Source organism: Carcharhinus amblyrhynchos, chromosome 8, assembly GCF_965287045.1.
Source record: "Carcharhinus amblyrhynchos chromosome 8, sCarAmb.v2.hapA, whole genome shotgun sequence".
In the NCBI taxonomy this organism is placed as follows: domain Eukaryota; kingdom Metazoa; phylum Chordata; class Chondrichthyes; order Carcharhiniformes; family Carcharhinidae; genus Carcharhinus; species Carcharhinus amblyrhynchos.
Window position 1 is genome coordinate 36344243 of NC_137331.1, and position 22979 is coordinate 36367221.

Sequence of the window (22979 nt, forward strand, 5' to 3'; positions counted from 1 at the left end):
AAGCTGGGAAATCAGCCCTAGTTCAATGAAGGGTGCAAGAGGGCATGCTAGGAGCAGCACAAGGCATACCTAAAAAAAATAGATGGCAACCTGGTGAAGTTACCACACAGGATTACTTGCAGGCTGAGCAGCAAAAGTATGATGCAACTGACAGAGCTAAACAATCCCACAACCAACAGATCAGATCTAAGCTCTGAAGTCCTGCCACATTCAGTGGTGAACAATTAAACAACCCACTGGAGGAGGAGGCTCCACAATTATCCCAAATCTCAATGATGGGGGAGCCGAACAAAAGAGAATCATTAAATTCTTCACCTGGCTACAAGGGTGGACAGGGAGCTGGGAGTTCTATGGCGAATAATTCACCTCTTGATTCCCTAAAGTCTGTCCACCATCTACAAGGCACAAATCAGGAGTGTAATGGAGTAATCTCCATTTGCCTGGATGAGTGCAGCTTCAAAAAGACTCAAGAAACTTGACACCATCCAGGACAAAGCAACCGTTTGATTGACTCCTCACCCACCACCACCTTAAATATTCACTACCCCCTACCACCAACACAGTGTGTACCATCTACAAGATGCACTCCATTAACTCACCACTTTCAACAGTTTCTTTCAGCAAGGGTAGCAGATGCATGAGAAAATTCCCCCACCAGCCACTCGACATCCTGACTTGGAATTATATCACTGTTTCTTCACTGTGGCAGGGTCAAAATTCTGGAACCCCCCCCTTCCAAACAGTGGGTGTACCTGGTCTACATGGACTCACGTAAGTTCAAGAAGGCATTTCACCATCAGCTTCCCAAGGATGAGCAATAAGTGATTTGATTTTGATTTGATTTGATTTTTTATTGTCACATGTATTAACATACAGTGAAAAGTATTGTTCTTCGCACGCTATACAGACGAAGTATACCATTCATAGATAAGGAAAGGAGACAGTACAGAATGTAGTGTTATTGTCATAGCTAGGATGTAGAGAAAGATCAACTTAATGCAAGGTAGGTCCATTCAAAAGTCTGATGGCAGCAGGGAAGAAACTGTTCTTGAGTCGGTTGGTACGTGATGTCAGACTTTTATACCTTTTTTCCAATGGAAGAAAGAATGTCCAGGTGCGTGGGGTTCTTAATTATGCTGGCTGCTTTGCCAAGGCAGTGGGAAGTGTAGACAAAGTCAATGGATGGGAGGCTGGTTTGCTAGATGGATGGGCTTCGTTCATGACCCTTTGGAGTTCCTTGCAGTCTAGGGCAGAGTAGGAGCCACACACCAAGCTGTGGTACAACTAGAAAGAATGCTTTCTATGGTGCATCTGTAAAATTTGTTGAGAGTCATAGCTGGCATGCTAAATTTTCTTAGTTTCCTGAGAAAGTAGAGATGTTGGTGGTCTAGCCAGTGACACCTACATCCGGTTAACAAATAAATAAAAAGTAACCAGCAATGTTCAATTAACTTGCTAATCAGATTCAACCAATTACAACTGCTGCCTAGACAGTAGCTAGTTTCACCAAGTGACAGTCACACACACACAGGGTGGATGAGATCCAGATTAATGGGATGTGAGTGGGTTGCAAACAGCAAACCCTATTCATGATATCACTGGACTGGAACTTTGTCATTCAAACCAACTGATACAGCAGACTCACAAATTAAAATTCTTTAGTACTTTAATGATACTTGCTTCTTAGAAAACACAGTATAAAAATAAAAATGTCTCACTGGTTTGGGTGAATATTTAACCCTTAATCTGCAGGAACACTTTCCACAACTGCCTTTTTTTTTCCATTTTTTACAGAAAAAAGTTACTGGGGACAAGAAATGATCCAACTATCACATGGAACAAAGGGATATAAAATGCAGTATAATTTATCATTGTATCACTAGCAGGTGACATAATCCCATGACAAAAATCATCCAAGCCTATTATTTCTCTTCTTTCTTAGGGTATGCTAAGCATTTAGTCATTAAGCTAGTGCTTCTTTTATTGTGTTACCAGCGTGCTGACCTGTCAATCAATTACAAAAAAATCTTTTGGATCTTCTGTGTTTATGGAACAAGAAAGGTTGAAATTGCCAGAAGTGATTGAGTAAAAATCCTTTTATATGTTCATTTCAATTCCCATTGGTTGTGTTAAGGTACTGTATTACTGTGCATCTGGCAGCCCTGATTAATCAAAGCGGAAAATCAGTTGAGTTTCCTGTCCACTGTGACCTCTGTAAATTCAAAAGTCTTTTCGTAACTCAGACAATTAACGAGAAATCTTCAGTTCTTTGAATGGGCTTGTAGCAATCTAAGCCAATGTTTATCTTCAGAGGGGCAGTGGGGGATGGGGTAGGGGATAATGCGAAAGTCCAACATGATAAATTTTAACATTCCGGAGCACAATAAAGTGACCATGAAAGGTCACTTTAAGCAAGTTTTGAACAAGTTTCTAATGTCTCCTTTTTTTGGTTCAGCATCCATTTTATTCTCTGTGAAGCACTGTAAGACATATTTGCAAAGGAAAACCTGCTTTTACATACCACCTATATCGGGGTGGCACGGAGGCACATTGGTTAGCATTGCTGCCTCACAGAGACAGGGACCCACATTCAATTACTGGCTTGGGTCACTGTCTCTGTGGAGTCTACACATTCTCCCTTTGTCTGAATGGGTTTCCTCCAGGTGCTCCCGTTCTCTCCCACAGTGCAAAGCTGTGTGGGTTAGTTTGATTGGCCATGCTAAATTGCCCCTTAATGTCAGGGGATTAGTAGGGTAAATGGATGGGGTTGTGAGGACAGAGTCATTGTGGGGTGGGATTGTGGTCGGTGCAGACTCGAATGGCCTCCTACTGCACTGTAGGGATTCTATGATTCAACGATATCGGACAGAGGACATCCCAAATGGGGAGGCAATGGCTTATTTGTGTTATGGCTAGACCAATAATCCAGAATCTCAGCTAATGTTCAGGGGACCCGAATTTGAATCACGCCACAATGGCGGAATTTGGATTCCATAAAAAAAATCTGGAATTAAGAATCTACAGATGACCCATGGTTGATTTTCAGAAAAACCCATTTGGTTCACTAATGTCCTTCAGAGGAGGAAATCTGCCATCCTTACCTGGTCTGGCCTACATGGGACTCCAAAGCCACAGCAACGTGGTTAACTCTCAACTGCCCTCAGGCAACTAGGGATGGGCAATAAATGCTGGCCAGCCAGCAACCCCCGATTTAATTAAAAAAATAGTTTCCCAGTAAACAAATACCTTATTTTGGACATGTAGACATTGCTGTATTGTAACTAAGTGTGGCTGCCAATTTACTTCCTCCTTCATCAAATAATGCCACGGGATTTTTCACACCAACCTGAGTGGGTGCACAACGGCCACTGCTTAACAGCTCATTTGAAAGACAAGGGGAGAGACTTTCATTCAATCAAGTGCAGCCATGGTGAAAATGGGGCTCAGCTCCTTCAATACACAGCACTCAAGTGTGAGCCTTGGTCGTGTGCTCAAGTCTCTGGAGTTGAGTTTGAACTCACACCTTTCCGACTGAAGAAAATACTTGCCACCGCTGAACATAGTTTAACACCTGTGTTAAGCAACAATATAAAGGCAAGATTTTCTAGTGTTTGCAGCACTCCCCAGTATAAGGGTTGGTACATCGACATTCTAACTTCTTTTTTAATTCCTGAAGTTGGACAATAGGTGTTCCGACGGCGTCCTCTTAATCTTTGGAAACTAAGTCAGTGCCTCTTTTATTGTGTTACCAGCATGCTGACCTGTCAATCAATTACAAAAAAACCTTTTGGATCTTCTGTGTTTGTGGAATAAGAAAGGTTGAAATCTGAATTAGTTCAATCCAGACACGTGGGATAAAAATCTCTTTTTGCCAGCTGGGCAGTTCGTGTGACTTGGAAATGAGATTGGACACTCTGGGAGAAACTTTCCCACCCCGCCCGCGACAGGAATCATCGCGGGCAGGACGCACGCCATCAAAGGCCCATTGACCTCGGGTGGGATTTTCCAGTCTTGTAAATTCATAAGGTCGTGAGATATAGGCCCGTGATCTGCCATTCAATCATGGCTGATATGCTCCTCATCCTCATTTTCCTGCCTTCTCCCCATAACCCTTCAACCCATTACCAATTAAAAATCTGCCCAACTCCTCCTTAAATTTACTCACTGTCTCAACGTCCACCACACATTGGGATCGCGAATTCCACAGATTCACAACCCTTTGGGAGAAGTAGTTTCTCCTCAACTCTGTTTTAAATTTGCAAACCCTTACCCTAAGACTATGGTCTCTCGTCTTACAATGCTCCACCAGTGGAAGCATCCGCTCCACATCTACTTTGTCCACACCTTTTATCATCTTGTAGACCTCAATTTGATCTCCCCTCATTCTTCTAAATTCCAGACAGTATAGGCCTAAACTGGTTAATCTCTCTCCATATAACAGACACCTCATCTCTGGAAGGAGCAAGTGCGACCAGAAAATCCTTCCCAGATCTGAATCCAGTTCCAGGTTGGTGTTGGCCAGAATCTGGCACCTTTAAGTTAAGATCAGAGAAATTCGTAAGTTCAGGGGCTCCACTGAAGGTCTGAACACTTTGCAAAGCAGATTTGACTTGACCCTGGCTGAAGCAGTGTGGGATTCCCCTCCAGGGGCTCCCTCTGTCGCTGACTCCCCATTGTATGCCACTGCTCCAGTGTTCCACAAAGCTGAAATGGTTTTGCATCAATATGAAGCTTTCAGAGTTAATGCACTGCAAAATTGGTCACACTTATTCATGTGGGCCAAATGCCAGTTCATTTGGAAATGGAAATATCATGTCCAAAACTAGAGGGCAAATGTTTAAGGTGAGAGGGGAAAGATTTAAAAGGGACCTGAAGGGCACCTGAAGGTGGTGCATACATGGAATGAGCTGCTAGAGGAGGTGGTAGAGGCAGGTACAGTTACAACATTTAAAAAACATTTGGTCAGGCAAATGGATAGGAAAGATTTAGAGGGATATGGACCAAACATAGGCAAATGGGACTAGTTCAGTTTAGGAAACCTAGCCAGCGTGGACGAGTTGGGCCGAAGGGCCTGTTTCCACATTAGAATCATAGATTCCCTACTGTGCAGAAGGAGACCATTCAGCCCATCGAGTCTGCACCAACTACAATCCCACTCAAGTCCTATTCCCGTAACCCCACATATTTACCCTGCTAGTCCCCCGAACACTCGGGTTAATTTAACATAGTCAATCAACCTAACCCGCACATCTTTGGACTGTGGGAGGAAACCAGAGGAAATCCACGCAGACATGGGAAGAATGTGCGAACTCCACACCGACAGTGATCCGAGGCTGGAATTGAACCCATGTCCCTGGCAGTGCAAGGCGGCAGTGCTAACTAGTGTGTCACTATGCCGTGTCCTATATCTCTATGACTCTATCATCTGATGGGAGTGTAGGCACTCAAACTGGCGTTATATCTCTTCAGAGAGTTTTCTCTATGTACCAGAAGGAGCAACATTGTGAATTTCAGGGTTACTGGGGGGAAAAAATGCCTCAATTCTAAGCAAAATGGGTTTGGCTGACAGCTAAATGGTATACCTGACTGAAGTGAGACTGCTTAAGATGTTCCATTCTTTACCAATAACAACTCTACCCTTAATGAGCCCACATGTTCACTGAAAGACAATAGAAAGTACCTAACAGAGCCTGCTAAACCTGCACAATGTCAGCAGATCTGCAAAAAAAGTGCTTCAAGGTGTCTCGCAAAATGCTTTATAAACGACCCCTCAAAGCCAGCAAACCTGAAAATTCAGCTGCAGGACTGTTTGTCTTTCTAAAGAACCACACATTGTACCCAATACAAATATTTGCATTTCTAAAGAGCTGCTCCATAATTTCTGCTCTGAATCCTAAATGGCCAGAATAGGCATAACAGAGGAATTGAGGGGAGGGAGGTGATCCTTTATCAGCACAATACCATTTCAAACAGGTGAATGTCAGCCATATACCAGTGTAACTAATTGCGTTCAATCAATTGTTCTTGCAAGTTGCTTTTTCAGTGAGCATAAGAAAAGCTTTACTTGATCAAGGCTTTCGGAATTAGCGTTAAAATTGGCAAGGGTCTGATTTGAAGGGATGTGAAAAGATTGCTTCCCGACTGCAATAAAGTTTAAAGTTTATTATTAGCGTCACAAATAATGAACTGCAGTGAAGTTACTGTGAAAATCTCCAAGTCGCCACACTCTGACGCCTGTTCGGGTAGACTGAAGGAGAATTTAGCACAGCCAATGCACCCAACCAGCACATCTTTCAGATAATCTTAGATTAAAAAGCTCCTCTCAGTAATGCTGACTGTGAAACCATTGTCAATGGTCATAAAAACCATTTAAAAGCCCAGTCCATAATGCAAACCAGCCTCTCATTCATTGATTCTGTCTGCACTTCCTGTTGCCTCAGAAAAGCAGCCAGCATAATCAAGGACCCCATGGACTCTCTTCCACCTTCTTCCATCAGGATAAAGATACAAGAGTCTGAAGACACATATCAACTGACTCAAGAACAGCTTCTTCCCTGCTGCCAGAAGACTTTAGATAGGTCTACCTTGTATTAAGTTGATCTTTCTTTACACCTTAGCCATGGCTGTAACACTACATTCTGCACTCTCTCCTTTCCTTCTTTATGAACGGTATGCTTTGTCTATGTAGAGCGCAAGAAACAATACTTTTCACTGTACACTAATACATCTGACAATAATGAATTAAATCAGATTATAAAAAACATGGGTTCACTAATGTCCTTTAGGGGAGGAAACCTATTGTCCTTACTTGGTTTGGCCTATCAGACTGACAGCAATGTGGTTGTCCCTTAACTACTCCTCTGAAATGGTGTGGCAGCCCACTCAGTTCAAGAGAATTAGGGATGGGCAACAAATGCTGGCATTTCCAGCGATGCCCACATCCCGTGGAAAAGTAAGTAAATCAGTTTAACCATAGGCTCAAGTTGATGGAGGGAAATGTGCAAATCACACACTCAGGATGAAGTTTACACACCAGGTTTTACAATCAATGTGAATTCAATACTCTCTGCTACTATATAATTTAATTAATTATACGTAGATTTGGCGACCTGCATGGTGGCTAATTCCACACTCCTTGCCATTCATTTTGAAAATGCCCTTGAAACAAATAGCCTTTTCATGTTGTCATGCTACTGTACTGGAAACTGAAACATACAATGTAGAAGGATAGGATCGCATTGCCAGAATTACATGGGATTTCCAACCAAGTTCATTCCATAAAACTCCCTCATAATTTCCTTTCGTATTTTGTTTTCTTTGAAAGTATTACAACATTATTTAGAATAGGGAGGTGCAGGAAGTCAAATAATTGGGAGCAAATTAAAGAGTTTATAGCATGTTGTACATTCAGTATTGTTATTTTCAGTTTGGTTTTATTTCAATAGAATAGATGCACAATATGTGGAACAGACTAAGCAGATTTTTCTTGTACCAGGGTTTTGGTGGGTCATCACTGCCATTTTTGAGTAAATAGCACCATCTCAAGTGCTTTTTGCACATTGCACATTATTAATTAGAGCAACCTAGGACGTTCACATGTATTTTAGTGCCAATCAAGTACTTTCTTTAAGTGCAGTTACTGTTGCAATGTCATGGCCAGTTTTTACACAGAAAACCCGACAGACTGCAATCTGATCAAGAGCTGAGAATCCATAGCCATGGAAAGCACCACAGAAAGCATCCTTTCATTGTATCACAGCTTGGTATGGCTCCTGCTCTGCCCTAGACTGCAAGAAACCACAAAGGGTCATGAATGAAGCATAATCTGTCACTCAAACCAGCCTCCCATCTATTGACTCTGTCTACACTTCGCACTGCCTTGGAAAAGCAGCCAGCATAATTAAGGACTCCACGTACTCCGGGCATACTCTCTTCCACCTTCTTCAGGAAAAAGTTACAAAAGTTTGAGATCATATACCAACCGATTCAAGGGCAATTTCTTCCCTGCTGCCATCAGACTTTTGAATGGATCTAACTTGCATTAAGTTGATCTTTCTCTACACCCTAACTATGACTGTAACACACATTCATTTATCACATATCTGTTTGTTTAAAAATGGACACCTGAAAATAAGTACTTGATGGATATTTGTGTCGAATTAGTGGAAACAGTGGAGTAAGTCATCCACTGTGACGAGTGCTCGTAATTCCACTGTATAAAAATAGGCTGCGTTGGGATACCTTTGAACTTTATAATGCTTGAAATGATACTTGAAACTTGTACATCTGATGTGCTAAGTGTAACTTTACAAGATGTAAATTTTAAATTTCCTTCTCTATGAACATGATGCTTTGTGTAGCGCGCAAGAAACAATACTTTTCACCGTATACTAATACGTGTAACAATAATGAATCAGATGAAATAATCGGTTTTCTAGTGAGAACAAAAGCAAGTGATGAGGATGACACAAAGGGGGGAATTTTTCCATCCTGCCCACACGGGAATTGTGGCAGGGAATTGTGGGGAGGTTTGTGGGGGGGAGGGGTGCAGTCTATTCAAAGGATAGTTGACTATGGGCGGGATGTTCTTGTTTTGGGGGCAAGCGTGGCCAGAAAATCACACCCAAAGAGTCTACAGAGAGACACAGACCGGCTTGGGGGGGGAGTGTTCTTTGTTGGGGGGGGGCACAAATATTGGCAGATGCAATACAATGCAGGAAAATGTGAAGTTATGCACTTTGGTAGGAAGAATAAAGGAGCTGAATATTATTCAAGTGGGGAAAGACTGCAGAAAGCTGCAGCACAGAGGAATTTAGGGTCCTTGTGCAAAAATCACAAAAGGCTGGCACACACATTCAGCAGGTAATAGGGAAGGCAAATGGAATGTTGGCCTTTACTTCAAAGGGAATAGAGCATTAAAGTAGGGAAGTTTTACTACAACTATACAAGATACTAGTTAGCCCACACCTGGAACATTGTGAACAGTTTTTGTCCCCATTTTTAAGGAAAGATATGGTTCACTGTGTTGATTCTGGGTATGGAGGGATTTTCTTATGAGGAGAGGTTGAGTAGCTTGAGCCTGTACTCATTGGAGTTTAGAAGAATGAGAGGTGACCCAATTAAAACATAAAGGATTCTTTGGGGGCTTGACAAGGTAGATGATGAGAAGTTGTTTCCCCTTGTGGGAGAGTCTAGGACCAGAGGGCATCTCAGAGAAAGGAGGTTGTCCCTTTAAGACAGATAAGAGGAAGAATTTCTTCTCTCAGAGGGTAGTGAATCTGTGGAATTCTTTAACACAGAGGATGGTAGAGGTTGGGTCATTTATTTCATACAAAAAACATATTTAATGCCCTGTAGTTCTCAAAAGTACAAATAATAATCCATTCACAAAAATGGCAACTTGCAGCTCATTAACACATGAAGCAATTGCCAGCTTTGATCAGAAAAATAAAGGACAAAATTCCAGACTGAGATAGAGAGATTTTTAATCAGTAAAGGAATCAAGATTTATGGAGATAAGGCGTGAAAGTGGAGTTGAGGAATATTATATCAGACCAGTCATGTTCTCATTGATTGGCAGAGCAGACTTGATGGACCGAATGGTCTACTTTTCCTCCTAGGTCTTATGGTCTTTTTGTGGACTCCGTTCCACTTACCCCCCAATCACCATAACCCTTAATTCCCTTACTGTTCAAAAATCTATCTATCCTTGCCCTAATGGCTGGAAATGGCTTATGAAGAGAGACTGTGTAGACTGGGGCTATACTCATTGGAATTCATAAGAATGAGGGGAGACCTTATAGAAACATATAAGATTATGAAGGGAATAGATAAGATAGAAGCAGGGAAGTTGTTTCCACTGGCAGGTGAAACTAGAACTAGGGGACATGGCCTCAAAATAAGGGGGAGCAGATTTAGCACTGAGTTGAGGAAGAAGTTCTTCACACAAAAGGGTTGTGAATCTATGGAATTCCCTGCCCAGTGAAGCAGTTAAACTTAAAGAAGTTTAACAATCTTAAACTTGTTAAGATGCAAGTTTGCTATGAGCTATGAGGAGAGGCTGAATAAACTAGGCTTGTACTCGTTAGAGTTTAGAAGAATGAGGGGAGATCTCATTGAGACATATAAGGTGATGAATGGGATGGATAGGATAGAGGTGGAGAGACTCTTCCCGCTCAAAAAAGACAGTAGGACTAGGGGGCACAGCCTCAAGATAAAGGGGGGGCGGTTTAGAACGGAGTTGAGGAGGAACTTCTTCACTCAAAGGGTGGTGAATCTCTGGAATTCTCTGCCCGTTGAAGTGGTGGAGGCTGCCTCGCTAAATATTTTTAAGACGCGGGTTGATGGGTTTTTGATAGGAGAGGGGATTAAGGGTTATGGGGAGAGGGCGGGAATGTGGAACTGAGCCACGACAGATCAGCCATGATCTTATTGAATGGTGGGGCAGGCTCGAAGGGCTAGATGGCCTACTCCTGCTCCTATTTCTTACGTTCTTATGTTGCTGCATCTTAACTTGGGTGGGATTTTCTGAGGAAACAAGCTACCTCACTGAATGTTTTTAAGGCAAAGATTTTTGAACAGTAAAGGGATTAAGGGATTAATGTAGAGTGAGCTTTATCAGAGGGGTGGAGGGACGTGAGAGTGAATGAGCATTCTTGAAGGATATCGGGGGTATAAGCATTGTGAGGAGTTAAGGAAGAGTGAGCATTGTCAAGGGAGTGCGAGTCAGTGAAGCTGAGTCCACAGAAAGATCAGCCATGATTTTATTGAATGGCGGAGCAGGCTCAAGGAGCCAGATGGCCTACTCCTGCTCCTAGTTCCTATGTTCTTATGAAATCTGATACTGAGACAGAGAATCTTGGAAATACACAGCTAGTCATGCAGCATCTGCGGAGTAAGGAACAGAGTGAATGTTTCGGGACGATGATTTTTCTCATGAAAGGTCACAGTCCCAAAATATTAACTCTGTTTCTCTCTCCACAGATGCTGGCCGAATGCTGAATATTTCCAGCATTTTCTGTGTTTTTTTTCAGTGAAGTTTGTTGAGATATATATTAGTCAGGACAGTGAAGCCCCTTATTCATCCCTCTGACCGTGCAATCAGATCTTTCAGCTGAGAAAGCAAGCTCACCTTTAAAGATTACTTTTTTATTAGTGTCACAAGTAGGTTTACATTAACACTGCAATGAAGTTACTGTGAAAATCCCCCAGTCGCCACACTCCAGCACCTCTTCGGGTACACTGAGGGAGAATTTAGCACAGCCAATTCACCTAACCACCACATCTTTCAGACTCCAGGAGGAAACCAGAGCACCAGGAGGAAACCCACGCAGACACGGGGAGAATGTGGAACTCCACACAGACAGTGACCCAAGCCAAGAATGGCGCTGTGAGGCAACAGTGCTAACCACTGTGCCACCCCAGATAAATAACTGTAATAGACATTCCTTGAGATGTAAAGTGCATTTTTAAATAAAAGTATTCATTCTCATACCCACTTTGCCACCATGGCAAAGGACCCTTAGGGTCCATTAAGGTTTAAATACTTTCAGGGTTTAATTCCAAAGGCAGCAGCTCTGACAGTGCAGCACTCTGTCTTTACTGCACTCTTGTGTCAGCCTAGATTTTGGACTCTCTGGGATGGAATGTTCCACTTCAGAGGTGACCTGCCAAAGCACTGCTGACACCTAACTAGACTTTATTCCATTCAATCCAATTCAATTTCAATTCATTATCCACACAGAAATTCACTTTGGGTACACTGCTCATTTTTTAAAAAATTACATACACATTACCATAAAAAGAAAGAAAATTGCCCAATTACAAAAGTCCAATTTTAATTAAAGTATATCAAAAAGGATTCCTGCATATTAAAACCATCAGTCAGTGAGTACATACAGTCAGTGAGGCATGAGGATATACCTCACCCAATTCATCAAACTCCCGTGAAGAGTTCTGATAGGAAAGGCCACAAGTGGGTTCAAGGACTGATTTGGTTTCCAGCTCTGGGATTGTAGCTTTTTCTCTGAGTGCATCCAACAGTAACAGTAAGACAAGGGATGATTGCCACTCACATGCAATTCTCTCTCACACTCAATATAAAATGGTACACGTGAGGGTGGCACAGTGGTCAGCACTGCAGGCTCACAGCACCAGGGATCTGTGTTCAATCCCCGGCTTGGGTCACTGTCCATGCGGAGTCTGCACCTTCTCCCCCGTATCTGCCAGAGATTCCTCTGGGCAGTCTGGTTTCCTCCCACAGACCGAAAGACATGCATTGGCTATGCTAAATTCTCCCCCAGTGTGCATGGACAGTTAGAAGTCTCACAACGCCAGGTTAAAGTCCAACAAGGAGTTTATTTGGTAGCACGAGCTTTTGGAATGTCGCTCCTTCATCAGGTGAGTGCCTGAAAGAGAAGTGCTCTGAAAGCTCGTGCTACCAGATAAACCTGTTGGACTTTAACCTGGTGTTGTGAGACTACTTACCGTTGCCTACCCGAACAGGTGCTCGAGTGTGGCGAATAGGAGATTTTCACAGTAACTTCATTGCAGTGTTAATGTAAGCCTACATGCGACAAACAAATAAACTTTGAACTTGTCTCTGGTGTTGGATATGTCATTTCTTGGTACACAGCGCCATCTAATGTTGTTGCCAAATATTTCATGGAATTTATTCCTAAACTCAAGTTTATCAAACGCAACAGCTTCAGACTGAACTGCAGACATTTCCCTTGATACCTTTTCTTTCTCTGTGGAACAACAAATTCCTGTTTGCTATCAGTCTGTTCATGAATTTTATTAAACTTTATGCTTTTGTTTGTTTGCTGCATCTTAACTTAAAACTAAGCAGTTCACATCAAAAAATCTGCTACCACATGCGCTTCACATACACTGGAACAGGCAAGTAGTATCTTGGTCAAAGAGTGTCATGCTAGGCTATTTCAGAGGGCAGTTGAGAGTCAACCACATTGCTGTGGATCCGGAGTCACATGTTGGCCAGACTGGATAAGGAGGACAGATTTCCTTTCCTGGAGGGCGTTAGTGAACCAGACTGGATTTTACGACAACTTTTCAAGGTTACAATTCCAGATTTTTTATTGAATTCAAATTTCACCATTTGTCATGGTAGGATTCAAATCCCAGTTCCCAGGGATTTATCCTGGGTCTCTGGATTACTGGTCCAGCGACAATCCCACCACACCACTGCAAACCACCCTGTCCCCGCCTGCCCCCCCCCCCATCCCAGCATGGGCCAGAGGATTGTGGCTCAGATCCCAGTTCATAGTCTCAAGGACTCAAACCTCAGCTCACATGAAAAAATAAATGAAAATATTCTACTGAGGGTGGCACAATGGTTAGCACTGCTGCCTCACAGCACTAGGGACCTGGGTTTGATTCCTGGCTCAGTGTGGAGTTTGCACATTCTCCCTGTGTCTGCGTGGGTTTCCTCCGGGTGCTCCGGTTTCCTCCCACAGTCTGAAAGACGTGCTGGTTAGGTGCATTGGCCATGGTAAATTCTCCCTCAGCGTACCTGAACAGGTGCCGGACTGTGGCGACTAGAGGGATTTTCAAAGTAACTTCATTACAGTGTTAATGTAAGCCTACTTGTGACACTAATAAACTAATAAAGTTGTGACACTAATGAATAAAAAAATAAATGAAACAGTGCCCTGGAGATTGGCCTTCCAGTGCTGGAGACTCCAGGCCAATCCTGGAGGGTTGGTAACAGCCGGAGCTGAGTTGCAAGGGTGCAGTCCGCCCCTCTGCCAGCAGAGGTCGGCAGTGAGGCATCTCGCGAGATTTCCCCGGCGGATCCCGCGCCTGCGCCGCTGGCTGCCATCTTGGTTGCTCGAACCCCTGGAGCGGGAGTCCGGGGTGGAGGGTGGGGGAGGTGTTGCTGCTGCTTGGTGTGTGTCCAGGGGGTCCCGGGACGGCGTCAACCCCCGGTAATCCGTGTCCGAGAGAGAGCCAGGTGAGCACCGGCCAGCTCTTCATTTCCAGTCTCTCCAGCAAGCTTTACCTTTCTTGTATTTGTGGCATGTTTGTTGCTGTCTCTGCTTTCTGACCATCCCCCACAGTGTCACTCCACACACACATCAGGCTAACTGTCCAAAAACCTGATCAAAATCATTGCTTGCTTTTCGAAAAACCCTCTCAGTTCTTTTATCTACTCCCAGCAGCAGTGTACAGGCGACTTCCAGCACTACATGAGCTACATCAGTGCCCCAGGGCACTGAGGACTCAAACAACAATTTGTATTCCTCATCATCAGTCCTGATTCAATGGTCAGCTTTGAGAATAAGATACAGCAGCAACCCCCACCCCCCCACCACCGCCACCACCACCACCGCTTTCGTGTCATCAAACAGAAATAGGCACCCCTAGAAACCCTACAGTGCAGAACAAGGCCATTTGGCCCATTGTGTCTGCACCAACAACAGTCCCAACCAGACCCTATCCCCATAATCCTACATATTTACCCCGCTAATCTCTCTAACCTACACATTCTGGGACACTAAGGGGTAATTTAGCACAGCCAATGTGCACCTAACCAGCATGCCTTTTGGACTGCGGGAGGAAACCGGAGCACCTGGAGGAAACTCACGCAGACACGATGAACGTGCAAACTCCGCACAGACAGTGACACAAGCCTGGAAATCGAACCCGGGTTCCTGGCACTCTGAGGCAGCAGTGCTAACCACTGTGCGACTGTGCCGTCCAGCCCTTCCCCAGTTTTGAAAAAGAAGGACGTAACTTATCAAATTGGTATTATAGAAAATAGAAGCAGAAGTAGACCATTTGGCCCTTCGAGCCTACTCTGCCATTTATTTTGATCATAGCTGATCATTAAATTCAATATCCTGATCTTCCTGCCCCCACCTCCCATCATCCCTTGGGTGTGGATTGCCCACTCCAGTCTGGGTGGTTCTTGCTGGCCATAGAAAATGCCAAGTCTGCTGATGGGTGCTGTCTGTACTGCCTCCAAAAATACCAACAAAATGGGGGGAGAGTGCCAGGCATTACCTCTGATCACTATTCCAGTGGGGAGAAGTATAACGAGGTGGAAGAGTTTTGGGAGACTACCAGATTGCAGAGGTGTGTTAACTGAATGAATCATAGAAACTCTACAGTGCAGAAGGGAGCCATTCAGACCATCAAGCCTGCACCAACAACCATTTCCATCCATACCTCATCCCTGCAACCCCGTGTATTTATCCTGTTAATGTCCCTAGACACGAAGTGGCAATTTATCATGGCCAATCCACCTAACCCTGCACATCTTTGGACTGTGGGAGGAAACTGGAGCTCCCAGAGGAAACCCATGCAGACATGGGAAGAATGTGCAAACTCCACATAGATAGTGACCCAAGGTCAGAATTGAACCTGGGCCCTGTCGCTGTGAGGCAGCAGTGCCAACCATTGTGCCACTCTGAATGCTCTCATCACTCCGTGAAAAAGGAAATACACAGCAGGCTTAGAAGAGCAGGTAATGGGATATTATTTCTGCAGAAGATTGCAGATGTCAGATCAAGAAGAAATTTGAAGATGATGGTACTGAAGTTGCAAGTCTGAACAGGGATTAGCAAAAGAAGGGAAGATAGGTTTTGTATTCTTTGTAGTTTCTTTCGGTCTTAGTCAGAGCAGGAGCCATACTGAGTTGTGGTGCATCCGGTCAGAGCAGGAGCCATTCTGAGTTATGGTGCATCCGGAAAGGATGCTTTCTGTAGTGCATCTGTAAAAAAAAATTGATGAGAGTCTTCAGTCAATTTGACTCATTCCACAAATTTCACAGAGAAATGCTATGAGCCATGCCAACATTCTTACTGTAATGTTGGGGAACTGGCCTCCAGGGCAGCAATGCTGTCCCAGAAAAGCTACAGTAGCAGCTATCCAGCAGTGTGGAATATTTCCAATGTTTGCTTTGTTCACTAAAGGGGCAGGATAAATCCACCCAACCAATTGCTAATGTAGCACCAACTCTCGATCATTAGCAATGGGGTGAGAAGTCAACAAATGTGCTTTTAGGCAACACTCACTTACCAGTAATCTAATGCTCAGCCTGCCACAAGCTTTGGGCCTCCAATCAAAGAACTTCTAACCTCTCTTTCTTTCTTTAAGATGCTCCTTCAAACTTGCCCCTTTTGAACAAGGTTTTATTCATATACCTAGACGTCTCCATATGTCAGAATGTTCTTCATAGCATCCATGTGAACCATCGTAGTCCCATTTTACTATGCTACCGCTGAATAAATACAAGTTGGCAATTACATGACTACCAACGATCACAGTTATGATTCTGCTCCTTAAAGGTGCTTACAACTATTTATTTCCCTCATGTCTTTAGAATTGATTTATTTGCCCTATCTAATGACACACAGTCTTCATTCACAAGCTGAAATTTCCTTCTGATTCAGAAGTTATTTAATTATTGTCCTTCTTTGTAGTAACAACAGGTATCGGAGGTTATCCAACTCTTTGTCGTTATGTCGTACATGTTGCCGCATCTCCACAATGGCTGGCAAGTGGACCAGGCCATTCTGTCAGAGGAGGATCGCGTCGTTGTCATTCGCTTTGGTCACGATTGGGATCCAACTTGCATGAAGATGGACGAGGTCTTGTACAGTATTGCTGAAAAGGTAAGCCTTTGAAATCCCCTCATTGTAGCAAGATTCAGGATGGCGCCGGGGACTTCTTGCATACTTCTGAGAAAAAAAAACAACTTAGTGAACTAGACAGGTTTTTGATAGCAGCCATGAAACTAAGGTTCAATTCCAGATTTTATTCATTGAATTTGAATTCCACCAGCTGTTGTGGGGTAATTTGAACCCATGTCCCCGGAACCTGGCCCTTTGGATTATTAGGCCTATGGCATTACCAATGCGCCACCATTTTCCTGCCCTCTCCCCACTGTTGTAACATTCAAAGATGTGTCAAATTTAAATCGTGAAGAATGTCAAATAAAATATTTAGTGTATAGATGCAGAATTTTATTTGTTTAAAAAAAGTGTTGATATATCATGATATTCTTGCATTTATGGGATCTTTGTAAACTTCAAATGCATATGAAATATTTCATTTTATGACCCTTTAAGTAGTACAGTTTTTAGTTCCTGTCTACAGTTTATTCCAGTAAAGTCTATAATCAAGCTTTTTTTAGGTGAAAAACTTTGCTGTAATCTATCTTGTGGATATCACGGAGGTGCCAGACTTCAACAAGATGTACGAGTTGTATGATCCATGCACTGTTATGTTTTTCTTCAGGTATGTGTCATCACAGTTCTTAAGCAATTAGTGTAACTGGAGAAAATAACAACCTTTATCAAATTTTATGAGGCTTTTGCATTTTTGGTAATTGAATGGATAGGATCAAAGTTGTACAATATGCACATGATGGTAATGTTACCTGTGTTGTTCTTCATAAATTACGATCTGACTATAATACCATATTATCATTGGTTTAACTCCTCATTTGCTGTACAGCCGAGTCGTGCACTTCCTAAAGTGTCACAAGTAGGCTTACATTAACACTGCAATGAAGTTACTGTGAAAATCCCCTAGTCACCACCCTCCAGTGCCTGTTCGGGTACACTGAGGGAGAATTTAGCATAGCCAATGCACCTAACCCGCACGTCTTTCGGACTGTGAAGGAACCGGGAAGAAACCTACGCAGACACAGGGAGAACGTACAAACTTCACACAGTGACCCAAGCCGGGAATCAAACCCGGGTCTCTGGCGCTGTGAAGCAGCAGTGCTAACCACTGTCACCATGACGCCCGTAACAACTATTGTCAAATTTTATTGTGATTTTGCATTTTTAGTAATAGAATGGACAGGATTAAAGTTGTATAGTATATACAGGATGGTAATGTTGCCTGCATTGTTCTTCATAAATTACCATCTGACTATAATACCATATTGTCATTGATTTAACTCTTCATTTGCTGTAAAGCCGAATAATGCACTTCCTAAATTTAAAAGAATACGGGCAGACTCCCTAAGAAAGCAGTTTCCCATCATCTTAGATTGACACTGGACATAATGTAACTCCAGCGTAATTTCAAGCTGAGTTATAAAGTGCCCTTGAGGCATCTCAGTCCCCCAGGACAATACACTTGCACAAAGGCCGCTTAACTGTTTTGAGTGTGTGGAAGTTCCTGGGCACGCTTATTCAGAGTTTGACAAGCTTGCTTCCTCACTGAACATTCTGAATAACTTGCAGCCAACTGCAGATCAGTGCTGGAGGAACTGACCTGAGATTGGCCATCACAGTATGGATACAGTTTTGGGTGCACTGGACACTTTCACCATCCTCAGCATTGAAGATCTATTGTATGTCCTGGCTAATGTATATCCCCAGCCACATCACTAGAGGATTTCCATTTCCACAGGGTCTGAATTTCTCCCAATTTGCAGCAATCGGTTTTTATAGTGGCCACCTGCATCGAATCTGAGTGACACACTAAGTGCCTGAGTGCTTGCTAACTATTAGTTCATCTCACTCCACACACATACTTTCTCCAGAACCTGCTACTTTGTAATTGAAAGATTTCAAACATGCAACCATTTAAACATTTATGCTATTTCATTTTGGATAGGAATTATTTCTCCAGTACATCAACTCGACGGCACAGTGATTAGCACTGCAGCCTCACAGCGCCAGGGACCCGGGTTTGATTCCCGGCTTGGGTCACTGTCTGTGTGGAGTCTGCACGTCCTCCCCATCCTTGCTGGGTTTCGTCCGGGTGCTCCTGTTTCCTCCCACAGTCCAAAAGACTTGCTGGTTAGGTGCATTGACCATGCTAAATTCTCCCTCAGTTTACTGAACAGGCATCGGAGTGTGGCGACTAGGGGATTTTCACAGTAACTTCATTATAGCGTTAATATAAGTTTACTTGTAGCACTAATAAATAAACTTAAACTTGGAGATATTGCAAAGAGCCAGCACTGACATAATGGGTGAATGGCCTCCTATGATGTTATTCTGTGATTAATAGAAATATTTCCTTGTGAATTATTTTTCACTAAAACCAAAAGTGTACACTGTGCTCTTGCTATTGTACTGCTACATTGCAACGTGCTTAATCTGTTACAGCCCTTGAATTCTGGACTCAATACTCAGAGTTACAAATGGACTCTTAACACAAAAACACTTTGGGAATTTCTGCTAAATCAGCCATTGTGATCCTTAAAGGGCTCATCACTTTTTTTAAGAAAAACATTATTCGTCAAGAACAACCCTTAAAAATTGGAATGTAACTCCAGTTTTGCATCACACGATGTGAAGCCTCTCTGCCAGCTCCATTAATGTTTCATTTGTATGGTGAGTGCACAGCACATACTGATCCTAAACCAAGCGTATATTTTTGGTTATTCCCCTCCCCCCCGGTTTTGTCTTTGAGAACAAAATCAGTACAGAGCATGCTTGAAACTATTTGCTGTGTTCTGCTAACACAGCTTGTAGTTTGGAATGGCTGGACCTCACCTTTTCTCTTCCATCGGAGCAGCGCTCGGAAAGCTCGTGATTCCAAATAAACCTGTTGGACTGTAACCTGGTGTTGTGAGACTTCTTACTATGCCCACCCCAGTCCAACGCTGGCATCTCTATATCATGTCCATGAAGGAAGCAGGTAATAAACTGGTTAAATTTTATGGCTGATCTGTATGAAGGGACACTGTGTCTGATTCTCTTTGACTCAATGTCATGTTTACTTGAGAGACATTCTGTGAGCTAATATGCATTTCTTTCTCCATTCATTTCTTCTGTTCCAAGCTAGTTGTTTATATGAACAGTTAAATAGCGTTACAGCATTGCCATCTTAAGTGGTCTTTCACTGTTATGCATTACTGTAGTTTTATTAATGTTCAGTAGATTGATTTTTAAAACTCAAGTGCTGATTTTTTGAACAGTTTAAAATGATTGGCCCCTTTTGGACCGGCTAATTATTGAAAGGTAATACAATAAGTTGATTTGTAATTCTGTTTTCCTTGGTGACTTTTACTTTCCCTTCCCAAGATTTAAAATTTGTTAATGCAGTTATTGCCCATCCTTAATTACCGGTATGATGGTGACGAGCTGCCTCCGTAGAGTCATAGAATTCCTGCAGTGCAAAAGGAGGCCATTTGGCCCATTGAACCTGCACTGATGACAATCCCACCCAGGCCCTATCCCCATAACCCCATGCATTTTCCCTGCTAATCTCCCTAACACTAAGGGTAATTTTGCATGGCCAGTGCACTTAACCCACACATCTTTGGATTGTGGGAGGAAACCTGGAGCACCAGGAGGAAATCCATACAGACACAGGGAGAGCATATAAGTACTTCACAGACAGTGACCCGAGGCTGGAATGGAACCCGGGTCCATGGCGCTGTGAGGCAGCAGTGTTAACTTGGAATTCTGTGTGATGTAGGTACACCCACTATGCTGTTGGGGAGGGAGTTCAGGATTTTGACCCATGACAGTGAAGGGTCATCAGCACTCGTGCACCAATTATGGACAAGTTCAAGGAAGATACACTATCAAGCATTTGTTTTTCAGTTCGAACGTTGAACAGCAGAAAGTTCTGTTTTAGTCCTTTAATGTTTCTTTCCATGATTGTTCGTTCGTTCTTTCCAGAAACAAGCACATCATGATTGATTTGGGCACTGGCAACAATAACAAGATTAATTGGCCGATGGAAGACAAACAGGAGATGATTGACATTGTTGAGACAGTTTACCGAGGAGCCCGCAAGGGAAGGGGTCTTGTCGTATCTCCAAAGGACTACTCCACCAAATATAGATACTGAGATGTCATAGGTGTTCAGCTGATCCGTTTCCTACGACCTCCATCCTGGAAGTGTCACAGTTGTACATAAAATCCCAACCCTTGGATCGCATCTGCGTTCATACATCTGCGCTGGACATCCTTGTATCTGCTACAGGATTTATGAATGGAAAGTGGAGATTTTTTTAATCCATATCTTCATGTTGAGCTAAATAGAAATTGTTGATTTATTCTTTTTATAAAAAGGACTCTTCTACACTGTGCCCTGAATCTGGCAATATTACATTTTTGGTACAATAGTTGGAATATTCGACCCACTCTAGTTCACCCTTCAAAATCAAAGTGACACTTGATTGGACTTGGGTTATTTTGTTTTGATTCTGGTAGAAGTCTATTTAAAATGTTTCTTGTCAGCATTCTGATTGGAAAGGTATAAGCCAGTGCTTCCTTTCTTAACAGTGGATATGTATTGTATTTTTATTTAAACAAGCCATGTAATGGGCTAAATTTTCAGCCCATGTCGGGAAAAAATTATAAAATGCAATTATTTCAAATGCTGACGGGCATCGGTGCTTACTGTGTTTGTTCCTGACCACACATCTAACTTTTAAATAATATTTATTATGTGTGTATGCGTCTGTCTGTCATAACGTTGCATTCAAAATGCAGGGTCTTTTGTCTTTTAAAAAGGTGTGATATGAGAGCAGTTTGAGATTTATCCTGGTATGGCCTGAGCAGCTGATAAGCTATTTGTTTGGGCTGTACCAATCAGTTAATTTGGAAAACAATTATTTAGATTTAATTGAAGCGATTATTGCCACTGAAACATGGTAAATACTGTACAATTTTTCAACCAAGTGCATTCTTTCTTGTGTTTGTGAGCCTCAACTCCTCTTTACATTTTTTTTTGCTGCCACAATGTAAGTTACCTTTACAAAGGCCAAAACTATAAACATCTTCATATTAACAGTAATGCCATCTTGTATTATTACTCAAACATAAGTTGCATATATCCCCACAAAGTAATCTTGTTTAACTTCATGGACACCACTTAGAAATGAATAGAACCAAATTTTTCCTCTGAAGTTATGTGATCTTTTTGTAAGTATTATTGGATGATTCCATGTCTAGACAGAAAATTTAGTTTCTTCATAAAAAAGAAGCAATAGTAATAACACCCAAGACCATTTAAACCTAAATATAATTTTGCAGTCAAGTATGTGAATTAATACTTTTATTTAAATGCACTTCACATCTCAGGGAATGTCTATAACAGTTATCTATGTGGCGCAGCACGATGGCACAGCGGTTAGCAGTGCTGCCTCATAGCGCCAGGGACCTGGGTTCGATTCCCAGTTTGGGTCACTGTCTATGCAGAGTCTGCACGTTCTCCCCATGTCTATGTGGGCTTCCTTCACATGCTCCGATTTCCCCTCTCAGCCCAAAAGACGTGCTGGCTAGGTGCATTGGACCTGCTTAATCCTCCCTCAGTATACCCAAACAGGCACAGCCAAAGTGTGGTGACTAGGGGATTTTCACAGTAACTTAATTGCAGTGTTAATGGAAGCCCCCTTGTGACACTAAGAAATAAATTTAAAACTATCCAATTGCACTACAGTTCTGATCAATGATGAGGGTTACTCAACTGTCAAACACTCAGATGTACTACTTAATGAAGACCAATTTAGGTAATGGTTCTCGGTTTAGCTGCTATCTGGATGTCAACTGCTTGTGTATAGAACAAGTTCAGAGTGACTGAAACCTGCAAATTAGTGACTGGCAGGTGTAACAATTCGGCAGACTTCCAAAAGACAAGAAGGTGAAAAGCAGCTTGTCTTTTCATAGCATCTTAATGGGAGCAAGATTGGGGAAACGTGATAACAGCTGGTGGTGAAATAATGAGCCAGTAACTGTTTTTGTTACATTTCCTAATCTAATCTCTGGGTGCAGACATTATCTCTCCTATCATCTCTCAGGGTACTGCAAAGCACCAATTAAAAAAATATCCAGTTGGCAACGTGGATTCAAGCGGGGAAAAAAAGGTCAGTTTGTTAGTGATGTAAAACTTCGACAGTTCGAATCCCTGTAGTGCAGAAGAAGGTCATTTGGCCCATCGACCCTGCCCCAACAACAACCCCACCCTATCCCTGTAACCCCATGTATTTACCCTGCTAGTCTTCTTGACACTAAGGGGCAATTTAGCATAGCCAA

General features: G+C 42.7%; 1 protein-coding gene across 2 annotated transcripts; it reads left to right on the forward strand.

The window, feature by feature from the left end:
* Positions 1 to 13832: 13832 nt before the first annotated feature.
* Positions 13833 to 21735, forward strand: txnl4a (thioredoxin-like 4A). Of its 2 annotated transcripts, XM_080193887.1 has the most exons (5): positions 13833 to 13972; positions 16120 to 16310; positions 16446 to 16637; positions 17159 to 17262; positions 20619 to 21735. In XM_080193887.1, the coding sequence occupies exons 3-5, from the start codon at positions 16485 to 16487 to the stop codon at positions 20788 to 20790; spliced, it is 429 nt and encodes a 142-aa protein (XP_080050013.1). In that variant the 5' UTR covers positions 13833 to 13972; positions 16120 to 16310; positions 16446 to 16484; the 3' UTR covers positions 20791 to 21735. The 2 variants fall into 2 exon arrangements, with proteins under 2 accessions (XP_080050013.1, XP_080050012.1); XM_080193886.1 differs by lacking the exon at positions 16120 to 16310.
* The last annotated feature ends 1244 nt before the right edge of the window (positions 21736 to 22979 follow it).